Source organism: Pithys albifrons, chromosome 2 (assembly GCF_047495875.1).
Source record: "Pithys albifrons albifrons isolate INPA30051 chromosome 2, PitAlb_v1, whole genome shotgun sequence".
Taxonomy (NCBI): Eukaryota; Metazoa; Chordata; class Aves; order Passeriformes; family Thamnophilidae; genus Pithys; species Pithys albifrons.
Genome location: NC_092459.1, coordinates 74288700 through 74310953, shown reverse-complemented (window position 1 = coordinate 74310953; position 22254 = coordinate 74288700). Strand labels below are relative to the sequence as shown.

At 40.5% G+C, this 22254-nt stretch overlaps 1 protein-coding gene across 2 annotated transcripts in view; it reads left to right on the top strand.

Annotated features, from left to right (window-relative positions):
• Positions 1-22254, top strand: part of GALNT2 (polypeptide N-acetylgalactosaminyltransferase 2) — a 100719-nt gene that overhangs the window by 47569 nt on the left and 30896 nt on the right. For both annotated transcript variants that reach the window (XR_011697173.1, XM_071549533.1), the window contains exons 2-4: positions 10222-10312; positions 16423-16576; positions 21640-21738. Coding sequence is in view for 1 of the 2 variants with exons in the window: in XM_071549533.1 (XP_071405634.1) it covers positions 10222-10312; positions 16423-16576; positions 21640-21738 (344 nt within the window). In the remaining variant the exon portion in view is untranslated. The remainder of the gene's footprint in view (positions 1-10221; positions 10313-16422; positions 16577-21639; positions 21739-22254) is intronic.

Sequence of the window (22254 nt, the reverse complement as noted above, 5' to 3'; positions counted from 1 at the left end):
GTGACTCAGAGGGGAGTTGGAGGCGGGGCTTGCTCGTTAGCAGGAGAGTGAGAAGGCTTTAAGAACATCTCTAGGGAGCGCAAGCGACCCGGAGCGCGGCGAACAGGAGCGGGCAAACAGGGGCGTGGCACGTCTGTGAGGGCGTGGCACGGCAGTTTGCACGGCAGTTCGCACAGGCAGGGCAAACAGGCAGGGCAGAAGCCTAGGTATTTCTGCAGCTTTTTTTTTTTTTTTTTTTTTTTTTTTTTTTTTTTTCTCTCCTCTGTTCATTTGTTTCTTTGTCTCCTTCTACCTTTCCCCCCAGCTTAAGGCAGTCATGCCTCCCAGAAAAATGAAAGCTGTTGCTCCTGTCACCAGTAGAGGGGTGTCAATACAGACAGAACCCTCTAAAAAGGATGCAGCCACTCAGGCCTCCGGCTGCATAGACTGTCTGAGCCTGGACCTACTACCAGAGGACAGTATGAGAAGTGCCTGCATACGATGTGAGCAGGTGAACGATTTGCTGGGTCTGGTGGCAGAGCTAAAGGAAGAGGTTGATAGGCTCAGAAACATAAGGGAGAGTGAAAGGGAAATTGACTGGTGGAGTCACACCCTTTCCACCCCTAAGGAAGCCCAGCAGGAGGTGGTGAAGCCCAGCCCCTCCTGCCATCAGGCAGACGGAACAAACCATAGGGTTGGGGATGAATGGAAACAGGTGCCTGGTCAGAGAGGCAAAAACACCCCCTCTCGACCCCTTTCACCTGCCAGGGTGCCCTTAAAAAGCAGGTATATGGCCCTGGACTCGGGCAGTCTGTTGGAGGACAGTCAGGAGGAGGATCTATCTACAAGATCTTCTGGTTACCCCCAGCCTACCGGACGGGTTACGACTACAGGTAAGAGAAAAAAGAGAAGGGTTGTTGTAATAGGTGACTCCCTTCTGAGAGGAACTGAGGGCCCTATATGTCGGCCAGACCCGTCCCACAGGGAAGTTTGCTGCCTTCCTGGGGCCAGGGTGAGGGATATTACCAAAAAACTTCCTAAACTTATCCAACCCTCAGACTATTACCCACTGTTGGTTGTCCAGGTTGGAAGTGATGACATTAATAAAAGGAGTACCAGAGTAATTAAAAAAGATTTCAAGGCACTGACCCGATCTCTTCAGGGGACAGGAGCACAGGTAGTAATTGCCTCAGTTCCTGTGCTAGCTGGGATGAATGAGGAGAGGTTTAGGAAAGCCCAGCTTACCAACAGGTGGCTTAGGGGATGGTGCTATCGTCAAAATTTTGGGTTTTTTGATCATGGCGCGAACTCCGTGTTGCCCAGTCTCATCAAAGCAGATGGGCTTCATTTATCTAGGGAGGGCAAAAGAACTGTAGCCCATAAGTTGGCAGGGTTAGTTAGGAGGGCTTTAAACTAGGTTTGAAGGGGGAAGGGACGGCAACTGGGCTCTCCAGAGACAGGCCTAAGAGCATAGAGCCTGAGTTGAGAATGAAATCAATGGCCCAGCTGAAGTGCATGTACACCAATGCACGCAGTATGGGAAACAAACAAGAGGAGCTGGAAGCCATAGTGCAGCAGGAAAACTATGACATAGTTGCTGTCACAGAAACGTGGTGGGATGAATCACATGACTGGAGTGCTGCTATGGGGGGCTACAAGCTCTTCAGAAAAGACAGGCAGGGAAGGAGAGGTGGAGGGGTGGCTTTATATGTTAGAGAGTCTCTTGACTCTGTTGAAGTTGAGGTCAGCAGTGACAAGGTTGAGTGCCTGTGGGCCAGAATCAGGGGCAAGGCCAACAAGGCTGACACCCTTGTGGGTGTCTGTTACAGACCACCCAACCAGGATGATGAAGGGGATGAATTATTCTACAAGCAGCTGGCAGATGTCTCAAAGTCTCCAGCCCTTGTTCTTGTGGGTGACTTTAACCTGCCAGATATCTGCTGGGAGCTTCATACTGCAGAGAAGAGGCAGTCAAGGAGGTTCCTGGAGTGTATAGAGGACAATTTCCTTCATCAACTGGTAAATGAGCCTACCAGGGGGAAGGCCCTGCTAGACCTACTATTTACAAACAGAGAGGGGCTGGTAGATGATGTAGTGGTTGGAGGCCGCCTGGGGCATAGTGACCATGAAATAATAGAATTTTCAGTCCTCAGGGATGTAAGGAGAGTCACCATTAAAACCTCTACCTTGGACTTTCGGAGAGCAGATTTTGGCCTATTCAAAGAACTGATTCAGAGCATACCCTGGGAAACAACCCTTAAAGGTAAGGGGGTCCAGGAGGGATGGACATGTTTTAAGAGGGAGATTTTGAATGCACAGCAACAGGCTGTCCCAGTGTGCCGAAAGGCCAGCCGGAGGGGAAGACAGCCAGCTTGGTTAAATAGGGAGATTCTGCAAGAAATCAGGGATAAAAAGAAAGTTTACAGACTATGGAAAAAAGGGCTGGCTACTTATGAAGAATTTACAGATAGAGCTAGGTCATGCAGGAAAAAAATTAGGGAAAGAAAAGTGGAATTTGAAGTAAATTTGGCTATTTCAGTTAGGGATAACAAAAAGTCCTTTTATAAATACATTAATAACAAAAAGAGGGGCAAGGAAAACCTCCATTCTCTGTTGGACTTGGAGGGAAATATAGTTAAGGAAGATGAGGAGAAGGCTGAGGTACTTAACACCTACTTTGCCTCAGTTTTCACCAGTAAGACAGGTGGCCCTCAAGACAACTGGCCTCTGGAGCTGGTAGACAGGGAGAGGGAGCTGAATACCCCTCCTGTATTCCAGGAGGAAATAGTGACCGACTTACTGAGCCAGCTGGATCCTAACAAGTCTATGGGACCAGATGGGATCCATCCCAGGGTGATGAAGGAGCTGGCAGAAGAGCTTGCCAAACCGCTCTCCATCATCTTCCAACAGTCCTGGCTCTCTGGGGAGGTCCCAGATGATTGGAGGTTGGCGAATGTCACCCCAATCCACAAAAAGGGCTGCAAGCAGGACCCTGGCAACTACAGGCCTGTCAGCCTGACCTCTGTGCCTGGCAGGGTTATGGAGCAGTTCATCCTGAGTGCAATCACACAGCACCTTCAGGGTGGACAAGGGATTAGACCCAGCCAGCATGGGTTTAGGAGGGGCAGGTCCTGTCTGACCAACCTGATCTCTTTCTACGATCAGGTGACCCACCTGATGGATGAGGGGAAGGCTGTGGATGTGGTCTATCTGGACTTCAGCAAGGCCTTTGATACTGTCTCCCATAATATACTCCTGAAAAAGCTGGTAGCCCATGGCCTGGACAAGTGTACCCTCTCCTGGATTAAGAGCTGGCTGGAGGGTCGGGCCCAGAGAGTGCTGGTGAACGGAGCTGCATCCAGCTGGCGGCCAGTCACCAGTGGTGTTCCCCAGGGGTCTGTGTTGGGTCCAGTCCTGTTTAACATCTTTATTGATGATTTAGATGAGGGGATTGAGTCCATCATCAGCAAATTTGCTGATGACACCAAGTTGGGAGGGAGTGTCGACCTGCTGGAAGGCAGGAGGGCTCTGCAGAGGGATCTGGATAGACTTGAGAGATGGGCTGATTCCAATGAGATGAAGTTCAACAAGGCCAAGTGCCGGGTCCTGCACTTTGGCCACAACAACCCCTTGCAGCGCTACAGGCTGGGCACAGAGTGGCTGGAGAGCAGTCAGGCAGAAAAGGACCTTGGAGTACTAATTGACAGGAAGCTCAACATGAGTCAACAGTGTGCCCAGGTGGCCAAGAAGGCCAATGGGATCCTGTCCTGTATCAAAAATAGCGTGGCCAGCAGGACCAGGGAAGTGATCCTTCCCCTGTACTCTGCATTGGTGAGGCCACACCTTGAGTACTGTGTTCAGTTCTGGGCCCCTCAGTTCAGAAAGGATATTGAGATGCTGGAGCGGGTCCAGAGAAGAGCAACAAGGCTGGTGAAGGGACTGGAGCACAAGTCCTATGGGGAGAGGCTGAGGGAGCTGGGGTTGTTTAGCCTGGAGAAGAGGAGGCTCAGAGGTGACCTCATCACTGTCTATAACTACCTGAAGGGAAGTTATAGCCAGGTGGGGGCTGGTCTCTTCTCCCAGGCACTCAGCAATAGAACAAGGGGGCATGGGCTTAAGCTCTGCCAGGGGAAATTTAAGTTGGATATCAGAAAAAAATTTTTTACAGAGAGAGTAATCAGGCATTGGAATGGGCTGCCCGGAGAGGTGGTGGATTCACCATCCCTAGAGATCTTTAAATGCAGATTGGACGTGGCGCTGGGTGCCATGATCTAGTAAATGAGCTAGAGTTGGACCAAGGGTTGGACTCGATGATCTTGGAGGTCTTTTCCAACCCAATCGATTCTATGATTCTATGATTCTATGATTCTAAGCTTAACAGCGGTAATCAAATATCACAAAGTATATGGATTTTAGTGGTTTGTTTAATTTATTTATTCTTTGCTTCTTGGTGTGTTTGGAAATGTCTGCTTTAGTGATGCCAAACAAGTTGGTAGTTAAAGGAAGTCAGTGTTTGTTTATGGGATATTTCCTGCTTGGGGGGACGGTCCTGTGGTGTAAAGGAGAGCACTCTGGACTCTGAATCCCAAGGACCTGAGTTCCAGTCTCAGTGGGGACCGTCCCCTGACAGTTCAATGCCTCCCTGCCATCCCATCCAGTCACATCTCGGATGCTCAGCAGGGTCAGCCCCGGTTAGTACCGGGGGCTGTGACAGTCCCGAGGACTTCCCTGTCACTGTCCAAGCTCGCTCGGCCATGGCAGATGGACCTCAGGACTTAAACGGTGGGGCCAGTTCTGCACACGCTGTGCCTCACCTAAAACATCCACTGTGCAGGCTGGAAGGGCACACCCACGTGGGGAGAGCCCTGCCCAAATCTGCATTCTTGAAGTCTGGCCTTACATACATACATTTCCTGCTTGTCTTTTCTGTAAGATGTGGCATTCTGGGCATTTTTGGAGGACATTTTCAAAGGGCATTTTCGGTTTTGTGCAGAACATTTTTGCTGACAAAGGAAGAAGTGCATGCCCCATAATGTAATTACATTAAATTGCTACAGTGCTTACCTGGCACACAGGAAAGCTGGATTCATTTACTGCAGCAAAGGAGACTTGGAGGTGTATTTCTCTTGGAAGATCTCTTGGAAGGCAGTCAGTGAATGTTGAATCAGAACGCAAGAGACGACATGCTGGATGCTGAACTCTTCTGAAGGTTCTCCTGGGTTAGAAGGAGCTGGTGCTTGAGAACCTGCTTCGCTGGTGTAATAGCTGATTAAAAGATTGTAAGCTGCACTGGGGAAAGGGGCACATATTAAGTACAGAGGGAGATACTAAGCAGAGGTTAAGAAATATGGGCTTTGGCTGCGCCAGTGGCTTGGTCAGCTGTCTGACTTTCCTCGGCTTTGAGTCCTTTTCTTAGATAACTAAGTTTTTTAAGAAGCCTTCATGCTTGGTTAGGGGTCTGAACTGTAGCAGGCATTGAACTGATGCAGTGCCAAGTGCTGCTCTACACAGCATCAAAGTGCTTCTGTGTGTCTGGTTCCAAGTACATGATCAGAACAGAAGTATGTGAAGTGCTGAGAGGAGAGCTGTCTTGCCGCAAGAACACCATTTCAAAATCATCTGCTGATTTGACTGATCTGTGCTGCTGGATGGAGACTTGTATTAGGCCAGCTGGCTCAAATAATGCCCTTCGAAGATGCTGCCAATGTTCACTTTCCTCTTAGAATATCACCAGTAGAAGAAAATCTGCCTGAAGCTGCCCTTGGCCAGTATCTTAAAACCAAGCCCTGAAACAGATATTAAACCTTAGCATGTATTTTGTCACATGAAGACATGTTTATTAATTATTATGAGTGTCCAGCTGTCCAGGTAGCATGTTGCTCCCTGCCATCTTCTGTGCCCAAATGTTGCATGCTGTTCAGCATCTGGGTTTGTGAGAGGAATGTCTGCCAGTGGAGGCAAGTGAGCTCCCACTTAAGACAGTTCCAACCACAAGAGCTTTACAGAAGTCTGTGTTGACTTGCAACTTGTAAGGTCTGTGTAGTATCTTGATATATCTAAGGATGTTTCATGTTATTAAGTTGTTCTCTTGTTGATAGGAAGACAGTGTAGGATTGAAATAATCTGCTATAACGAGGTCTGCTACGTAGCAGTTAAATGTCAAATCCATGATACATGAAACTGTAATTAAAAGATTAAAAAAAAAGTACTGTGAGACAGAAATAGGAAAAACATTACTGGGTTTTTTTTTATAAAGAAGGAATACTGAGGGACTTGGAACAGTTTAAAATTGGTTTTGGTGCCAAATGGAGCAACAATTGACAAAATGCTAGCAATGCTTGTAAGGAATATAGTTTTCAATGCAAACAAATATACCAAAACTAGAAGGTTTGGAAGATCTATGTATTGGTAATGAAATTATCCAGTAATGTACATCGGTGTATAATTACAACTTTCTAAGCTCAAATTGACTACTCTTAAATTTCTTGTGGAATATGATTGTGTCTTGTCATAGATGTGTAGAAATGCTGTAAAAATGTTTGAATGCTGCTTTGAATTTGAACCACCTCGTTCTTTCCCAGCACCAGTCAGAGCAGCTGCAAATGTGTAACTAATCATTTCCTGAAACAGTTTTTTTTAGAGTCTAGTTCTGAAAACTGATGTTGCATCTTTGATACACCTCAAATTCAGTCTGCAGGATAGACTTAATGGAGTGGGTTCATTGAGCAGGAACAGAAAAGTGAGTGGCAATAGCAAGGTTTGTAAGCAGATGTAAGCTTTCTGGGGCATGGAGAATTCACTGTATCCTGAAAGAAAACGTTGTTGCACTTCAGTGATTCATCAGCCTGAAAAACCATCCACTCCACCCTCAGTTTATTCAATTTACCATTAATGAACTGGTTATTGTTGCAAGAAATGTTTTAACAAATTGTTAAGTAAATGTAAATCACTTTAATTTCGGAGCTTTTGGAGGAACAAAGTTATTTAGATAATTGAATTTAAAAATTGCATTTAATGTACATTTATTTGTTATGTGTAAAGTATTAGTAATATACTATTGTAATATTTCCCACTGAATGGAGTCAAAAGGTTGCAATTTTGTTCTTTGCATGTTATCTAGTACTGAATCAGGAGTTAGTGGGAAGCAGTGTCATGATGTGTGAAATTAATATGTGCCAAATCCCTGCAACACATGCATTATAGTTGGTGTGCACTTATTTTCTCTTTGAAACCTGTGTCATGCTCTGACGAAATAACAGCATGAACAATGACCACAAGTGTGTTATTCTAGTGGTGTTCCATATGCATCTAAAGTTTGGTCAGTGTCTCCTAGTTGATAAACTACCTTTTAATAAGCTCAGAATAGTTGCCCAAGTGCATTTACGTACAAGTTGTAGCTTGTTGTTGCCAGCTTTTTGTGGTATGCCAGGAAAATGGTATTTTGAATTATCAATAGTATTTTTATATAGAAAAATACATTAGCCCTTTAATTTTTATTCATTAAATCTCCCTCTTGTGCTCTCATGAGTAAAGATCTGTGCCTCCTCTTAAGACGTTTCAGTTGCTTTCAATATTGCCTTAAGCTTAGCTTTCTGTATGAAAGACTTTTGTCTGTGCCAGCATTGTTGTCTTCTACCAAGAAGATTACTCATCAAAAGCAAGCAGCTTTTTAGGATCACATTAGAAGCTGGGATTTTGTTTTGCTCCAAAGAAGCTAGAAAAGCAACTCTGCCCTGTGATGATGACAACATAGCAATGTCATTTGACCACGATTCATTCCTGCACTGTGCTAAACTAACATGCTGAAGCCATGTGCAAGCAGAGATGTAAAGACACTGCATTTATGTCTATGATTTTGATGCCTGTTTTTATCTCTTTGTGCTCTCAAGTTCTCTTTTAAGGTTATGGCATTGTTTGCCCCTAAAAGGTGTGGGTCTTGCACGTGTACTTTCCAGATGCTTTATTGGGTTACAGTTCGTGCTCACAACAGAACATGAGTTTTAGTTGAGTAGGTTATATTGGAAAGGGAGCACAAAGCCCAAATCTAGGGCACCAAGGCTCAAGGTTAATATCCCATAATCCCCCATGGTCTCCTATCACAATACTGTTCTATAGGCAGTCCTAGGAACAAGTTGAACATCCAGCAATATGTGGTGGGAACTTCCATCCTGGCATCTTGGCTCACCTCGTAACATACGAAGGCTCTACCAAATAGTTTCCTAAGAGTGTCAAATTTATAAGGGTACAAAGTGACATGTAGCCATAAGATTTCTGAATATACTTTGCCTTTGTTAGTTAATTTATTTTATAAAAACAAAACATAACAGCAATAAAATCCAAAATGAAAGAACTTGATAAATAATTATATTTAATGGCACATGCTCCTCAGCTAGAAGGATTCATGAGAAGACAGACTGTTCTCCCAAAGACTTAGAAGAGGAGAACGAGCAAGTGGACAGTAATTTTTTAATTATAGGAGAAATGCTTCTAATATTATTTTGATTGTTTAGCTGATGTTTTGCATTTATTTTTAAACTTAGGTATGTATTTTTTTAGACTCAGTACAGTAATTTGAAATAGTGAAGAGCTTTGCTGAATTTTGCAAAACTTGATATTTAATTTTTTTTTTTCCCAACTACAGTTGATACTTGCACTGAAGTTTTTTTGTAGTGTTATCATCTTTAAAATTGTGCACAGAGCCAAATAACTAGAGAAATACAACTTTCTAGAAACATGGAAAGCTTCTGTTTGTGTGCTGGTGAGACTCAGTGCGTGGTGACAGATAATTTCCCTCATCAGTATGAGTCACGAGCGTTTTCTTGGAATGTGTTGTATGGTTTTGGGAGTATGTGTTTGTGTTAGTTTGGGGTTTCCTGTTATTTTTTTTGTTTTAAATTTTTCTTTAAGCAAAGGTATTGACCTTCACAAGGATCGGTGGCCCAAAGCGTGTGAAATGTAGTGTAAGAATCTGGACAAATTCCTTCTCTCTAGTATCCTTGTTATATGATGCTATGAAAAGCATGTGTTGGTAGCACTCAGTTTTTAACTGTTTTAGTGTTTAGGTGGCTATATTTCTCTGGGGAAAAAAGTATCAGTATTTCTCATTTCAGTATTTTGGAAATCTGTTGCCTTTTTTCAACATATTTCTAAATATTAGTGCCTAATTAGTGTAGACACTTAAGCTGAATTTACACTGGAAAATTCAGAGGTACCTGGGGTTATGCTGAAATGGTATAATTTGTAGTTGAAATCTTCCCCAACATAAGCCTGGCCTGTTTTGACTACTTTGTATTCCACCAAAGAATTCCCAAATGTGGTTTAGGAGCTGGGGTGGCAGAGTCGGTTTAGTGTGTAGCTCATACACAGTCTCTCTGTTCTGGAGACTCTGACAGATTCCCATGAGAGATACGACTGTTTTGCACTGCCTGGCTTTAGAGCCTGGTAATGTTTTTAGATGCACTTATTGATTAGTATAGGCATATTATTGTATCTTCTTTCATGATGTAGTAAAGATCTTGTCTTTAGCAGGGTTGTACAAATATAACCACTATTATAAATGGGACTCCTTTGGAGCAGATGTAGAAAAGGAAACTGAATTTCCTTTGGCAAGTGTTGCAAGAACAGCAGAAGCTGATGACACTTAAATCAGTTGGCTAAGTGTAGTGTGCAAATCGACATACAGTTGCTAAAAAAAAAAGTTTAAAAAAATTACCCTCTTCTCCACTTCTTTCAAATGCATAATGGGATAATACCAGCTTGAAATCTTGTGGGTTTTTGTGGTAAGAAGCATCCAAAAGTGTGGTTGTTTTTATGGAGGTAGATTAAACTGTTTTTTTACCCCCCTCTCTAAATGGTTGTCATCAGTGTCCTTAGAATCACAAAGATGTTGGCTGTGAAGCCCAGAATAAATCCCCCTGAAATGAACACATGAAAATATTTGGGAAGTCTCTTCCCAATAGCAAGGCTGCCATTCTGGATATAGCTGCTAGATAACATAACTCCTCTTTTCAGTTAACTTTCCTATTTAGGCTGTTCCTCGTTAGAACAGGGCTTTCTTCAGGTTCTGTTTAATCTTTTTGCCTGTGCAGGTCGTTTGAATATTATTGATTACTTTCTCTTAAAATCCTAGCACTCTTGAACCACTTTGAGTTTAAAATCCACAAAATTTAGTTATCACTGCTTTCTCTGAAAACAGGAAATTAAATGAAGGGTATTATTTTAAAGATTATGTACTTTTTTCAGGAGGACCCAAATGATATCGATCCCAAAAGGAAAGAAGTGCGTGGCAATGATGGGGAGGACAAAGCACAAAGTGTGGAGACGCTGCCTCCAGGTATTGCAGTAACATTTGTTATGAAAGATCCATAGCCATAAAACATTTATCATTGAAAGCCATAAAACACAGCATTTGTTCTCATTTTGATAATTCTTTGTAGTTTGAAAGTGCTGGGATTGTTTTTGGAACACGTCCTTCTCTGTTCATACAGCTTCAGCTTCCTTAAATCTTACATGCCTCACAGCTCCTTTGGGTTTAAAGCCGTAGAGAGTGTGGTTCTTTCCTAGTACATTTGTGTTGTCCTTCAGTAGGTCTGAGATATTGTAAAAGCCCTTGGTGTGAAATTAGTCCATTTCTCTCCATGGGTCATGCTGACAGGCAACAGACAAGTCACCTTGGGATTGTTATTTTGACTGAAGATTCAGCCAAGGTTCATACTTCATTTTTTTCCAGCTTTTGGTGTAGCAGATTTTTCTGACTGCTGATGGTGTACCTTATTTTTCTCATACTTGCTCAGTATTTGTCACATGCTGACAAACAGTAGAACAATGTGATTTTTGTTTTATTTGAGTGAAATCCTTATACCTTGAGGATGAGCTAGAAAGTTAACTATTACGGAATCTTCATTCATGTGACTGCTTCTATAGACTTCCTTTGCTGCTTAACTGTTTCAAATCAATGAGATTTAGTATCTAGTTACAATTGACGTACTAAGGAATATAGAAAAATGTAAATAGGATTTGAATATTTTACACTATTGAAAAAATGTACTGTACGAGAAGGACAACTACTGGCCAGATAGTTTCCCGAGACATTTTGCTCTTCTTCTGTTAATCCTAATGTTTTGCTTTACAAATATGTCTTGGCCAAACATTTGAAATACTTTGAGGTCTTGCAGAAAGAACTAACCAAAGTAAACTTTGTTTTAAGCAGCTGGAACTTCCATCCCCAGTAATGTGTGAGGTATGATTTTTGTTTTACAGTCGTAGACTCTCCAGGTACAGTATAAGCTGTTTGCTATTGATGGCTTTTTTCCTCTATCCTTTGGCCTACCTTGTCTTAGCTACAGTCTGGAGAGGGGAAACAAGACTGGTTATGTATGTATACTTTTTCAGCAAAGCCTTTACTTTGTGTGTGTATTGTGAAATAAATCCCAAAGAGTTGAAGAGCCTGCCTTATTTAACTTGAGATATGGCAGGTCTTTTCAAGTATTTTTTCTGCTTAACAGAACTCTCTACAAATACTGTTGGTGGGGTTAGGTCAGCCAATTTTGCACCTTCCAGTTGCTTTACTTATTGCCCCTTTTTGGATGATTGTGTATTCTGGGCCAAACCCTAAACTTTTCCTCTATGACCTTCCTTTCCCAGTGGCCCTAAGTTGCCTGCTTGGCTATTTAAGGAAGTGGGAAGTGTCACAAGTTGAAAGGGAGAGCTACCAGAATCTGGAAGGGTAGAAGTAAGATGAAGTGTGAAGTAGAGCAGGTCAGGGCTTCTTTTATTTCATATGTTGATCAGAAGTCTCTTATGGCTTGATGTAACAGGCAGGAGAATTGTTACTGCGAAGTAATATAAGAGTCTGAAATCGAACATCAAAGGGTACATGGACAGAATTATGCATTCTTAAGAGTGAGGAGAAGAGGAGGCTCAGAGGTGACCTCATCACTGTCTAGAACTACCTGAAGGGAAGTTCTAGCCAGGTGGGGGTTGGTCTCTTCTCCCAGGCACTCAGCAATAGGACAAGGGGGCACGGGCTCAAGCTCTGCCAGGGGAAATTTAAGTTGAATATCAGAAAAACATTCTTTCCAGAGAGAGTAATTAGGCATTGGAATGGCCTGCCCAGAGAGGTGGTGGATTCCCTATTCCTGGAGGTTTTTAAACTGAGATTGGCCATGGCACTGAGTGCCATGATCTGGTAAATGGACTGGAGTTGGACCGAGGGTTGGACTTGATGATATCGGAGGTCTTTTCCAACCCAATCGATTCTATGATTCTATGATCACTATTTTCTTTCTTTTCAATTTGTATAGGCAAACTTTTGAATTCTTATGGCAGTGAAGCTTGGTATTCACATTTCTGCACATTCTTTGCATTGTTTTAAAATGATCCAATTTTAGCAGGGCTCTGATTAAAAATTTTTTTGTTTTTTTCCACTGAGTTTAGGAGACCAATAGTTTAGGTTTCAGCATGATACAGTGTAGCATCTTTCAGAACTTCTTGGAATTAAGGAAGTGTTTATTATTATCTCTAGAATGTCTTTATATAGATTAAATTTGTCAGTTTTTTACCTTTTATATATCTGAGTGTATCTATCCTTTATCTTTTCGTGGCTATTTCATGTGGTGCAAAAGCACATTGTTTTGTTTTGTGAAAATAATGATCTTAGCTTAAAGACCTACCCTGAATTGTCTGCATGGATAACCACAGCAAAACTGCATAACCAGTTGACTGTGTTGACAGGAATTTCAGCAGTTACTCAAACACTTTATTTGTTAGTTAACGAAGGTCTGGAACTCCTTAATACACATAAGTCAAAATAATCATATTTATATTGAGGATCCTACTGCTTTTAAGCTGTGTTTAGTCAGAAAGAAGGAGTGAAAGCTATTTAGGGGATTTTGTATCCATCTATTCCTACTCTTTGTTGCCTGCTGCTTGATTGCTTACAGATTTATCTGATATGCTTTTTCCTCTCCTATATCCTTTCAAGCTGCTTCTAATCTGACTTATCTCTTATAGATCTGATTCCTATTGCATACGGTTGCCAGGGCCTTCTCCTGGAGTCAGAGCTGGGTATTACCTCCTTCATGGATCCTGAAGCCAAATTCACTCCTTCCATGGGCTGTCACTTCTTTTTAATAAATTTAGCCCTGCAAAGTGTTGTCCTTTCTTCTCAAGTTTACTCTATGCTTTCTGAACTAATTTTGTATTTGCTAGTTTCAAAGTACGGGAAAATGCTAAATGATACATTTTAAATTATTTATCTCAAGCTTCAGTGGAAACTGGGACAAAAAGAAGCAGCTTGGCTGGATTTCACTTTTTTTTGTTTCTACTCAACTTCTTAGGCTTAGAACCGTTTGTAAAAGAAACACTTCTTCACAAACCCAAATTTAGTACTGCACCATACCCTGCTCCAGGGCCTTAGCTGATTCAGTGATTGGGTTTTTGGAGTTCTTTTTGGCTCTGTTTGACTCTGCACTTCACTTACTGTTGTTTAAAAGACTAATTTATTCTTATGTTAGATCTCAATATTTCCTTGAATTTGAAGTTATAAGTTTGCTTAATTTAAGTTTGAAATAATGTAGCTGCATTTTCTGATATTCATTCCACCTGACAAAGTCATTGAAATGCAGGAAACTACAGAGCTATCTAACTCTGGAGAAGAATTAAATCAAACATGCTCCGATTTGTGTACCCTAGGGAAGCATATAACAGAAATAGTACCTGTGATTGGAAAAGGTTTGCTGAACCACTTCTAGCTTCAAAATTAGTTTAAAGATTCAGAAAGGCAAGCCTCTTGACAAAAGTAAGGCTGGACAGCATAGTTAGCTTTGAATCAGCCTTTCATTTTCCAGCAGTTAACTTGAACCATTGTCACCTGTAAACATGTGGGCAGCCCATGTTGTATTTCATAAAGGACACAACCTGTTTTAGAGGAATGCTGCTGACAGCATCACCCTGATGGGATGCCCTCTTGTGTTTTAGCTGCTCTTCCCAGTAGATGGAAGGCAACTGGAAGAGTGGTTGGGGGTGGCAGTTCTGAAATGGGCATAGCTTTGAAATCCATTCAAAATTGGAGTGTTTGGAAATTGAAAATCTTATATAAATGCATTTAAAGTGTACCTTATACTTTGTAAAATGCACTAAAAAGCTTTATTTTTATGCCAGAAAAGCAGTGACATGACATGTCCTGTATTTCAGAAAATAGTCATCAAATGTTTTAGTTTGAAACTCTATTATAAATTAGAAGCAAGGTGATAACATAGTTTAGTTACCAAGGAGGTTGCAAAAGGTTTGGGAAATACTGAGCAAGATAATTGTATGGGGTGATGATCCTGTAATCTCTGATGGTTCTTCTGTTTTTTTCAATCAAGTTGCTCTTGCTTTTTCTGTAGTTTTGTTGCAAGTGAAGTTTGGTGTAATTTTTGTAAATAACTGTACTGGGTTATTTGTTGCTGGCAGAGGTGTAAAATTGTTTTCAAAGTAAGTTCCTGGAAATATTTTGGAGAAAGAACTTGAACGGCTGAGAAAAGCTCTTGTCAGTCTGTGGGGCTGACAACACCAGCTGGCAAATTTCCTTTTTAGAGTTCTTTCAGTAATGGGAATTTGAAAAACTATATTTCTCCCTCCAGTTGTTTTCTTACAATTTCCCTTCTAGGCTGCTTCACCAAGTGTCTATTAAATGTTCTGCAGTCTGTTTTTCTTTAACTCTCTAGTCTGGCTTCCGTGTGCCTGTGCGCGCATGTTTTAACTTTCTTAGGATGGTAATTCAGATATAAAAAATAGTTGCTGTAGTGTTGACTAATGACTAGCTAGCTCTTAAAACAGTAATCCAAAAGTATGTGCACTTTCTCTTGTTCTGTTGGAATTTACTTAAAAACAAACCAAACAACCCCAAACCACCTCCCTCTCAACCTTGCTACTTTTGCCTTACAACCTCCACTATGATACAATAACCAAATCACACCTTGGGTCCGAGTTGCTTTTGTAGATGAGCTCCTTGGATCATATTGAGATTATAGAGAATGTTTAATCAAGTTGATGGTGTTTGTCTGGTTAAACAATGGACAATTATTTTGTTTAATGATGGAAAGTGCTCTCTTGTTATCAGAATCTGGCCAGAAGTAATGTGCTATAGTTGGGGCATGACTTAGGACTAGAAAGCTGTAAACAGGGCCTGCCTTAGTTTCTGTGCTCTGCTGGTTGAGAGACCAAGCAAAGGCAAACCTTGGAAAATCTGAGCAACCTCTTAACTCTTTTTAATAGCTGGTAGAGCAATATTCCCTGTATGCATATCAGCTTAATTTAGGATATACTGGAGCTATGATATTTTTCTAAAAGCTGCACCTGAGTGGAGTAACATCTCTGCAACCTGCTACTTGCTGCACTTAACTGAAACTAGCTCAAAAACTTAGTATGTTAATTATGAAAACAATTAATTTTAAATCTTCTTGTCTGTAATAAATGGTGACCTCAAAAGACAGCTTTTGCTAGTATCTTTTTTTAAAAACGCCAACAGCACTACAAGTTGTTTGCAGCAGATTCTTATATACATGCATGTTAAAATCAAGAATGTGTATTGCATTAGGGAACTTGAGCTCTGATTTTGAGTTAAATGTGGTATAAATTTGCTAATAGTTGGCATAGGTCTGTCTGTCAATAGTAGAAAGAGTAAATGTTCAATTAGAGGTAAGAAATGGTAGTTTTAAGATCCTTGATAAATATCCTACCGTGCCGTATACCTGAAAATTATGGGAGTCCTGAAATTGTCTTCATGGTGGCTGAATGTTAATCTACCTTTCTGTATTAGTGTCACAACCAGTCACATAATAACACAGTCTGTGTTAAAGAGGGATTAATCTGAATCAGTTCTGATTGTCAGGGAGGTTCCAGTTACGTCGTACTGGAGAGTGACCTAGTGCTCTGCCCACATGTGAAATGCTGTTCCTTGAGAATAAGGTTGTCTTGTATTTCTGAAAGGTATGTTTCTGAAATGGTTTGATTATAACTGGCTATGTTTTTACTTATGTAATGAGATGGTAAACTAAAGTATGTCTTTGAAGTCTGGACTGGGTCTTTAAAAACAAATGTTTCTGAGATAATGTTATAACCAGATCATCTGCCATCTTACTGCTTGTTGATATGTGGATGTTTGGGTTTTTTAAAATGAGAATTGTCCACAGAAAGTGGACAAGATAAAGCATTGTCTGGTGATTACTTCTATAATTGAGATCTGTAAAATTGTTCAATTTTATATTAGTTTGCAGTATATTCTAGAGAAATTTAATGTACCAAAGTGACTTTCAATGGTACACGGTTAACTGTACTGTTGAAGTTTAATTACTTTGTTGCAAAATTAAAAAATATTTCATCAATTACATTTGGGTCACTGAATGCTGTTCCCTAACTTGCAAAGATTAAACTGGCTATTTTCCTGTTTTTCTGTTGCAGGAAAAGTCCGGTGGCAGGACTTTGACCAAGATGCCTATGTTAGTGCCACTGTGGTGCGCTCCGGTCAGGATCCGTATGCCCGCAACAAGTTCAATCAGGTAGAAAGTGACAAGCTGCGAATGGACCGAAGCGTTCCTGACACTAGGCATGATCAGTAAGTGCCAAACTGAGCCATGTTTGACTTGGATTAACCTTTCTGTATTTATTGTTTTTTAGCTGCAGGTGGTTTTTCTGAAGCAGGATCTCTCCAGCCATAGAAAGGACAGGAACAGGAAACTCTGTGATACTTGGGTTAAAGAACAAGAAATCTTATTTGAGTTCTGTTTCCATGACTCCCATTAGTGTCTGTTATAAATCCAGACTGGTGCCTCATTTCAGTCTCCTTTTGTTCCTGTTTATCTGGTGACATTTCTTGGTTTCTACCTTCATGAGTCTCTTTCAACAGGATGATGATCAAATAGTGGAGCAGGTTTCCCACAGAGGGTGTGAAGTCTCCAGGCTTAGGGGTATGCAAAGCCCAGTGCAGAGCCTGCTTTGAGCATGGTGTTTGGATTGAAAGATCTCCAGGGGCTGCTTTCAATCTCAGTTTGCTCTGTGATTCTCTTCTTCTAAGTGTGTTATGATTGTCAACTCCAGAGCTAAAGGAATCAATTTATGCACCCCTAGTGAACATAGGACAGAATTATGCTTCAGATGCTTAAGAACTTCTGCTATGTCAGGCTAATTGTGCAGATTCAGGAAATATTGCCCTGTACAGTAAGGAAAAATATTTTTATTTGCTACCAGCTAGAGAAGACTTTCATTTTAAAAAGAGTTTAATAACTGGCATTAGTTTATTTAAGCAGAATTGATTAATATTGAGAAGCAAAGTTGCTCATTAGGACTTTGTAACTTAAAAGTGCAAAAGCAGATTTGACTTAGTTTTAGAAACTAAGCAAGCATAATTGCAAACCATAAAATTAGCCAACTGTGTATAGTTAATTTGCCTAACTAATTCTGTAGTTAGTATGAATGTACATTCACAGCTTTGTAGGTAGAAGCTGGAGGAGTTACCAGAAGGAGAAAGGGAAAAGACAGATGCCTGTTTTTTTCCCCATAAATTCTTTAATCAGGTATGGCATAGTGAAGGAGATTTGTATAAAAACTCAAGACACTTACTATGTAATTTTTAAAATGTCTTGTATAATAGCATGGCTTTAGGTTTCTTTAAGCAAACTATTTGTAGATAGACAAACAAGTCTTGTACATTTTCCTGTTAATTGTGTGGAAAAACAGGAAGAATCTGGTGTTTCACTTCTTGCCTTGAAAGCAGTGAAAAGTGATGCCCATGGTGTATTGAGGAGCTTGAAATGAGTTTTGAGTTTTCTTCATGACATATACTTTTTTCACAAGGAAGATATTCTAACTTTTTAGACTAGGTATTCTTTTCCATGAGATCAAAGCTCAGCTACCAGCTTCTAGAAGCTTCTATGTTTCAGATATGCTGAATTTGAATTTTTTTAGATATTTAATCACCTCTGTGGGGTGATATCTAACAGATAAAGAGTGTTTTTTGAGAAGAACTTAAATAAGAATTGACCTGAGATAAATTATATTAAAATGGCCATGTTTGCTTTAACTGTCAGTTTTGGGATTATACACTGGCCTGCCTAAGTTTTTTCACTAAATGAAGCTGGAAAAGAACTCTACAATGGAGAGAGAGAAAGATTTCTGGAGAAAGGCTGTATGTGAGCTGGGATTATTACTTAGTCTTTGCCATGGAGCAGATTTAAGTGCCCCTCAGACTGTAAATAATCATCTTTTAAAATAAAAAACCAACCAATTAAAAAACAAACTGAAACAATAGGTCATACAGACTGTCCATGATAAGTTCCCTGCCATCTTGCAGTTCATTTTCCTTCTATTTTGGCAAGAGTTTCACTGCAGAAGCTGAAAAAGCCACATGAAATACTTGCTTGGGAACTGTGCAATGGCAAGAACAAGAGCAATAGCCATAGGAAGAAGAGTATCTGAGCATGTGACACTTGGAAGCATGTTATTTTCAACAAAACTGGGGGCCGCTGGGTAGAGATTGAGGTGTCTTGTGGAGCTGTTGCAATCTTTTTCTTTAAGAAAAGAAATCTGGATGAGGAAATACTTTGTTTCTGCTTAAGCAACTTGTTATGAATTGTGTTGTTGTGTCTAAGAAGCTGTTTGACTTTGAAACTGCATAGTAATATTATTTAATTGCTGAAATCATCTGTTGAGAAGCAATTTATCAGGATCCCGTGTTAGGTATGTAGATGTGTGAATAATTGTGCATCTCTTAATACTATATTGTTTAGCCTTTTTTACATCATGCAAACTTTTACTAGCATCAAGATCAAAGATTTCCACTTGCTTGTTCTGAAAACCTGCCAGCAGTACTAGAAAACACTTCAGATTTGCTTGTTTAAGCTGCTTGCCTTCATTTTAAGAAAAAAGAAAAAGTGAGAAACAGGCAGATACAACATGAGAAAGGAAGTGGAGAGAAGAACTCTGAACAGGAATGGAGATTCTCACTCCAGATGATGCTCACAACTGCTACTTTCAACAACACTGAGAAACCTCAGGGTTTCCCTTTCATTGCAGTCTGTTTACGATGTGTAACTGAGAGCTATCCCTGCCACAGCAGATTTTGGAGATCCAGAGTGATGAGTGTTGTAATAGGAAAATCGCAGAGCTGTCCTCCTGTCAATGTAAAATAGTCTCCCAGATGGGATGAAGGATGAAACACTCCATGTTTTCTCTGGACCAATGTCCACCATGCATGCTTTGGACCAGTGGTTTCTGATCACATCTGTTAATTGATGTGCTATGATGGTTCTTGAGAATTGCTGGTAAGTACTTTAGCTGCTGTGTTTTCTTTTTTCGTTTGGCACCTCTTAAAAACTTCTGACCTCACATTCAAGTTTTATTCTTAAGTAAAGAAGAAACAAACTTTGTGTGACTTTGGTACCAGCTGAAGTGAATGCTCTCCTTGCACTTGTTAAAATGGATATTTTTGTCAAAAAGTAGTTTCAAACAAACTGCAGAGGTTTTGGGTAAAATTTTTAATGATATGAACTAGTCCAGATCTCTGGGGGAATGTACTTTTCATGTTTGAACTGATTTTAATGACTTATGCTAAACATTGAAGGTCTAGACTGAAGCTTTGTGTTCAAGTTGTATTTTAACTAAATGTGTTTTCTTATTTGGCATGTAAAAATTAAGTGCTCCAGCTTGAGGAAACAAAGTCTAATCTTCGTGTCAAAAATAATGACATTGTTTCTTCAGTCTGAGTTTTACCTGTGGCCCTGTTGACACAGCAGAATAGAAGGATTGGTACTAAGTCAGCTAATGAAGGGATTTTCAAAAAGCTGAGAACAAAAATAGTTGGTGAAATGCTCCTCCAGATTTATTTGGAAGTCTAAAAGTTGTAATTTCTCTTTTAGAAATGTGCAGTAGTGCTCTTCTTTTCAGTTTTCTTAAAATTGAGAGGCTACATTGCCTTGAGTAATTCCCCCTAATATGCACTCTGGCTCAAGTGCTCTCTTCTGCAAAGAGATCAATATAAGTTTAATGTGACTTTTTAATTATTCTAATGCAAGTGCTTCATGTGGTAACTGCAGGCACAGTAGCCTTGTCCTCTGTGCGCAATTTGAAAGTTAGCAGAAAAAAGAATATCTTTTTTGGCACCATAGGCTTCGGAGTATAATAATTTTGTGTCTTGTAGCTGTCTAGATGAATTGCCAGAAGCTCACACTAGCAAAGCTCTCAAATCTTAATTTTTCAGGACTGCATAGGCATTTCTGACTTATTGCTTCGGAGCTGGGTGCTGGCGACAAAGCCATCTTGTACACCCACCACGAAGCTAGACATGGCCTTGCTGATCTGACACAGCAATTGTAGGGTTGGCGTGGGCTTTGTTTTCATTCAGAGCAAGTGAGGTCACTGCGGCAGGATAATGTTTTGTTTCATGGCAAGCACCAATGTGTGTGACATTATGGGTGTGTTGTATTGAAAACACTGCTTGGCATTTTGTGGGGAGGGCAAGGGCAAGAAGAGCATTGCTGCTCACTCTTGGGTTCCAAGAAGCTGAAGATTGTGTGGCTTATCGTGTGCGTCGCAGATGCTTAGTCAGGTGTGGAGTGGGCTCTTATACACGCAGAGGTCTAGTTTTAGACGTGTAGGTGGTAAACTTCCCTGAAAAGCTGGTTTTATTAATACTGCATGGAATAAAAAAATACATGCTGAATTTGCTACAGTTGTATGCTAGCTGGGTTTATCCCCTCTCAAGACAACTAGGCCTTTTAAAACCCTACCCTTAATATTAATTGAAGGATTTGTAAGAAATATATCACTTGTGTATGTCACTATATGAATGGCCATCAGTATCATGACATGTCAGAATGTAAAGCTTTCAGCATAAACTTTATATTCATTGGTTTTAGTGCTTTTAATACAATGAGAGTAGTGTCTTTTTTAAGTTTATTGTATTAAATAGCTTAAGTATATGTAGTCCTTCATGAAGTATTTCGGGATTTGCTTCTTTTTGCTTATTATATTATTTTCAGGCTTCTAGAGGTGGTGAAAAATGAATTGACGTAGATGGAATATTTCATTATCTTCATGGTTTGGAAGGATGTGGTTCTGTGTTTAGTTGGCTGAGCATGGTCAGAGCTATCTTTGTTTTCATATTCCAAATGCTATGATCCTTAGAAGTTCCCATTAGAATAGATAACTGGTTTTATCTATGAGTAAGTTGCTATAGGAGCTCTAAAAATTTAGAAAAGGGAGAAGAGGCCACATACCATTTTAAAGAAGCAGCATATGGTAGCCTGTGAACCTGTGCATTTTCAATGAAAATATGCTTATTTCCTTGGATGTATGGAATGCTTTTAATGTAAACGAAGCACTCTGGTTTCATTTTCAGTTGCACAAAAGATACTTGTGACATAATACTGCAATGATGATGGTCTGATGGCTTTTCTGAAGCTGCCCTTATTTGACACTGGGCTCTTAGTTTTTGTGTACTAACACAAGTACCAAAAGTGTCAAAGGACAAGTTGATTATAATCTCACTTGAAAACAAGGTAATTTGTTCTTCCCAGGCAGCGTGTACATGAGTTTAATAGATAAATACTTCAAAATGAAGGCTGTCTGCTAAGCCTGGGATGTAAAGATTATATTCGAATGACAAGGTATTATTTCTTCCAGGTGTCAGCGGAAACAGTGGCGGATAGATTTGCCAGCCACCAGTGTGGTGATCACCTTTCATAATGAGGCAAGATCTGCTTTGCTTCGAACTGTTGTCAGGTAGGCATCAGAGAGCCTAATTTTTCTCTAAAGGCCATTCATTTGTGGCACATAATGACTTATTATGAGGAGGGACAGTAACAACCCATTATGCTCTTCTCAACTATTTGCAGAGGAAAAGATGAGTCTTCAGTTCTGAAATAGTGATGTTATAGAAAATTGCTCACCTTAACTACAGATGAATGAAAGTATGGAACCAATTACCAGATGATGTTTGGAGGTTGACTGTTTCAAGAAAAAGTCAGGGTAGATGGATTCTCTGGGGATATTTGACCTAAAGTTATCTGCAAAACTTCCATGTTACAAGTTGTCTAGTGCACTGATTTCTGGCGGCTGGAATAGTGAGGGGGTGGGAAAGTTAGGGGGGAATGGAGAGGGGATAACACACATAAGTTTACATGTGTGCCTCCTCTTCACTCTTTCTGTAAGAGTAAGTCCATAGCTGTTGTTGAAGCCAACATCCCCGGCTAGGTTCTAGTGTGGCTTAACAAAGTAACTCCTTTTATGACATTATTA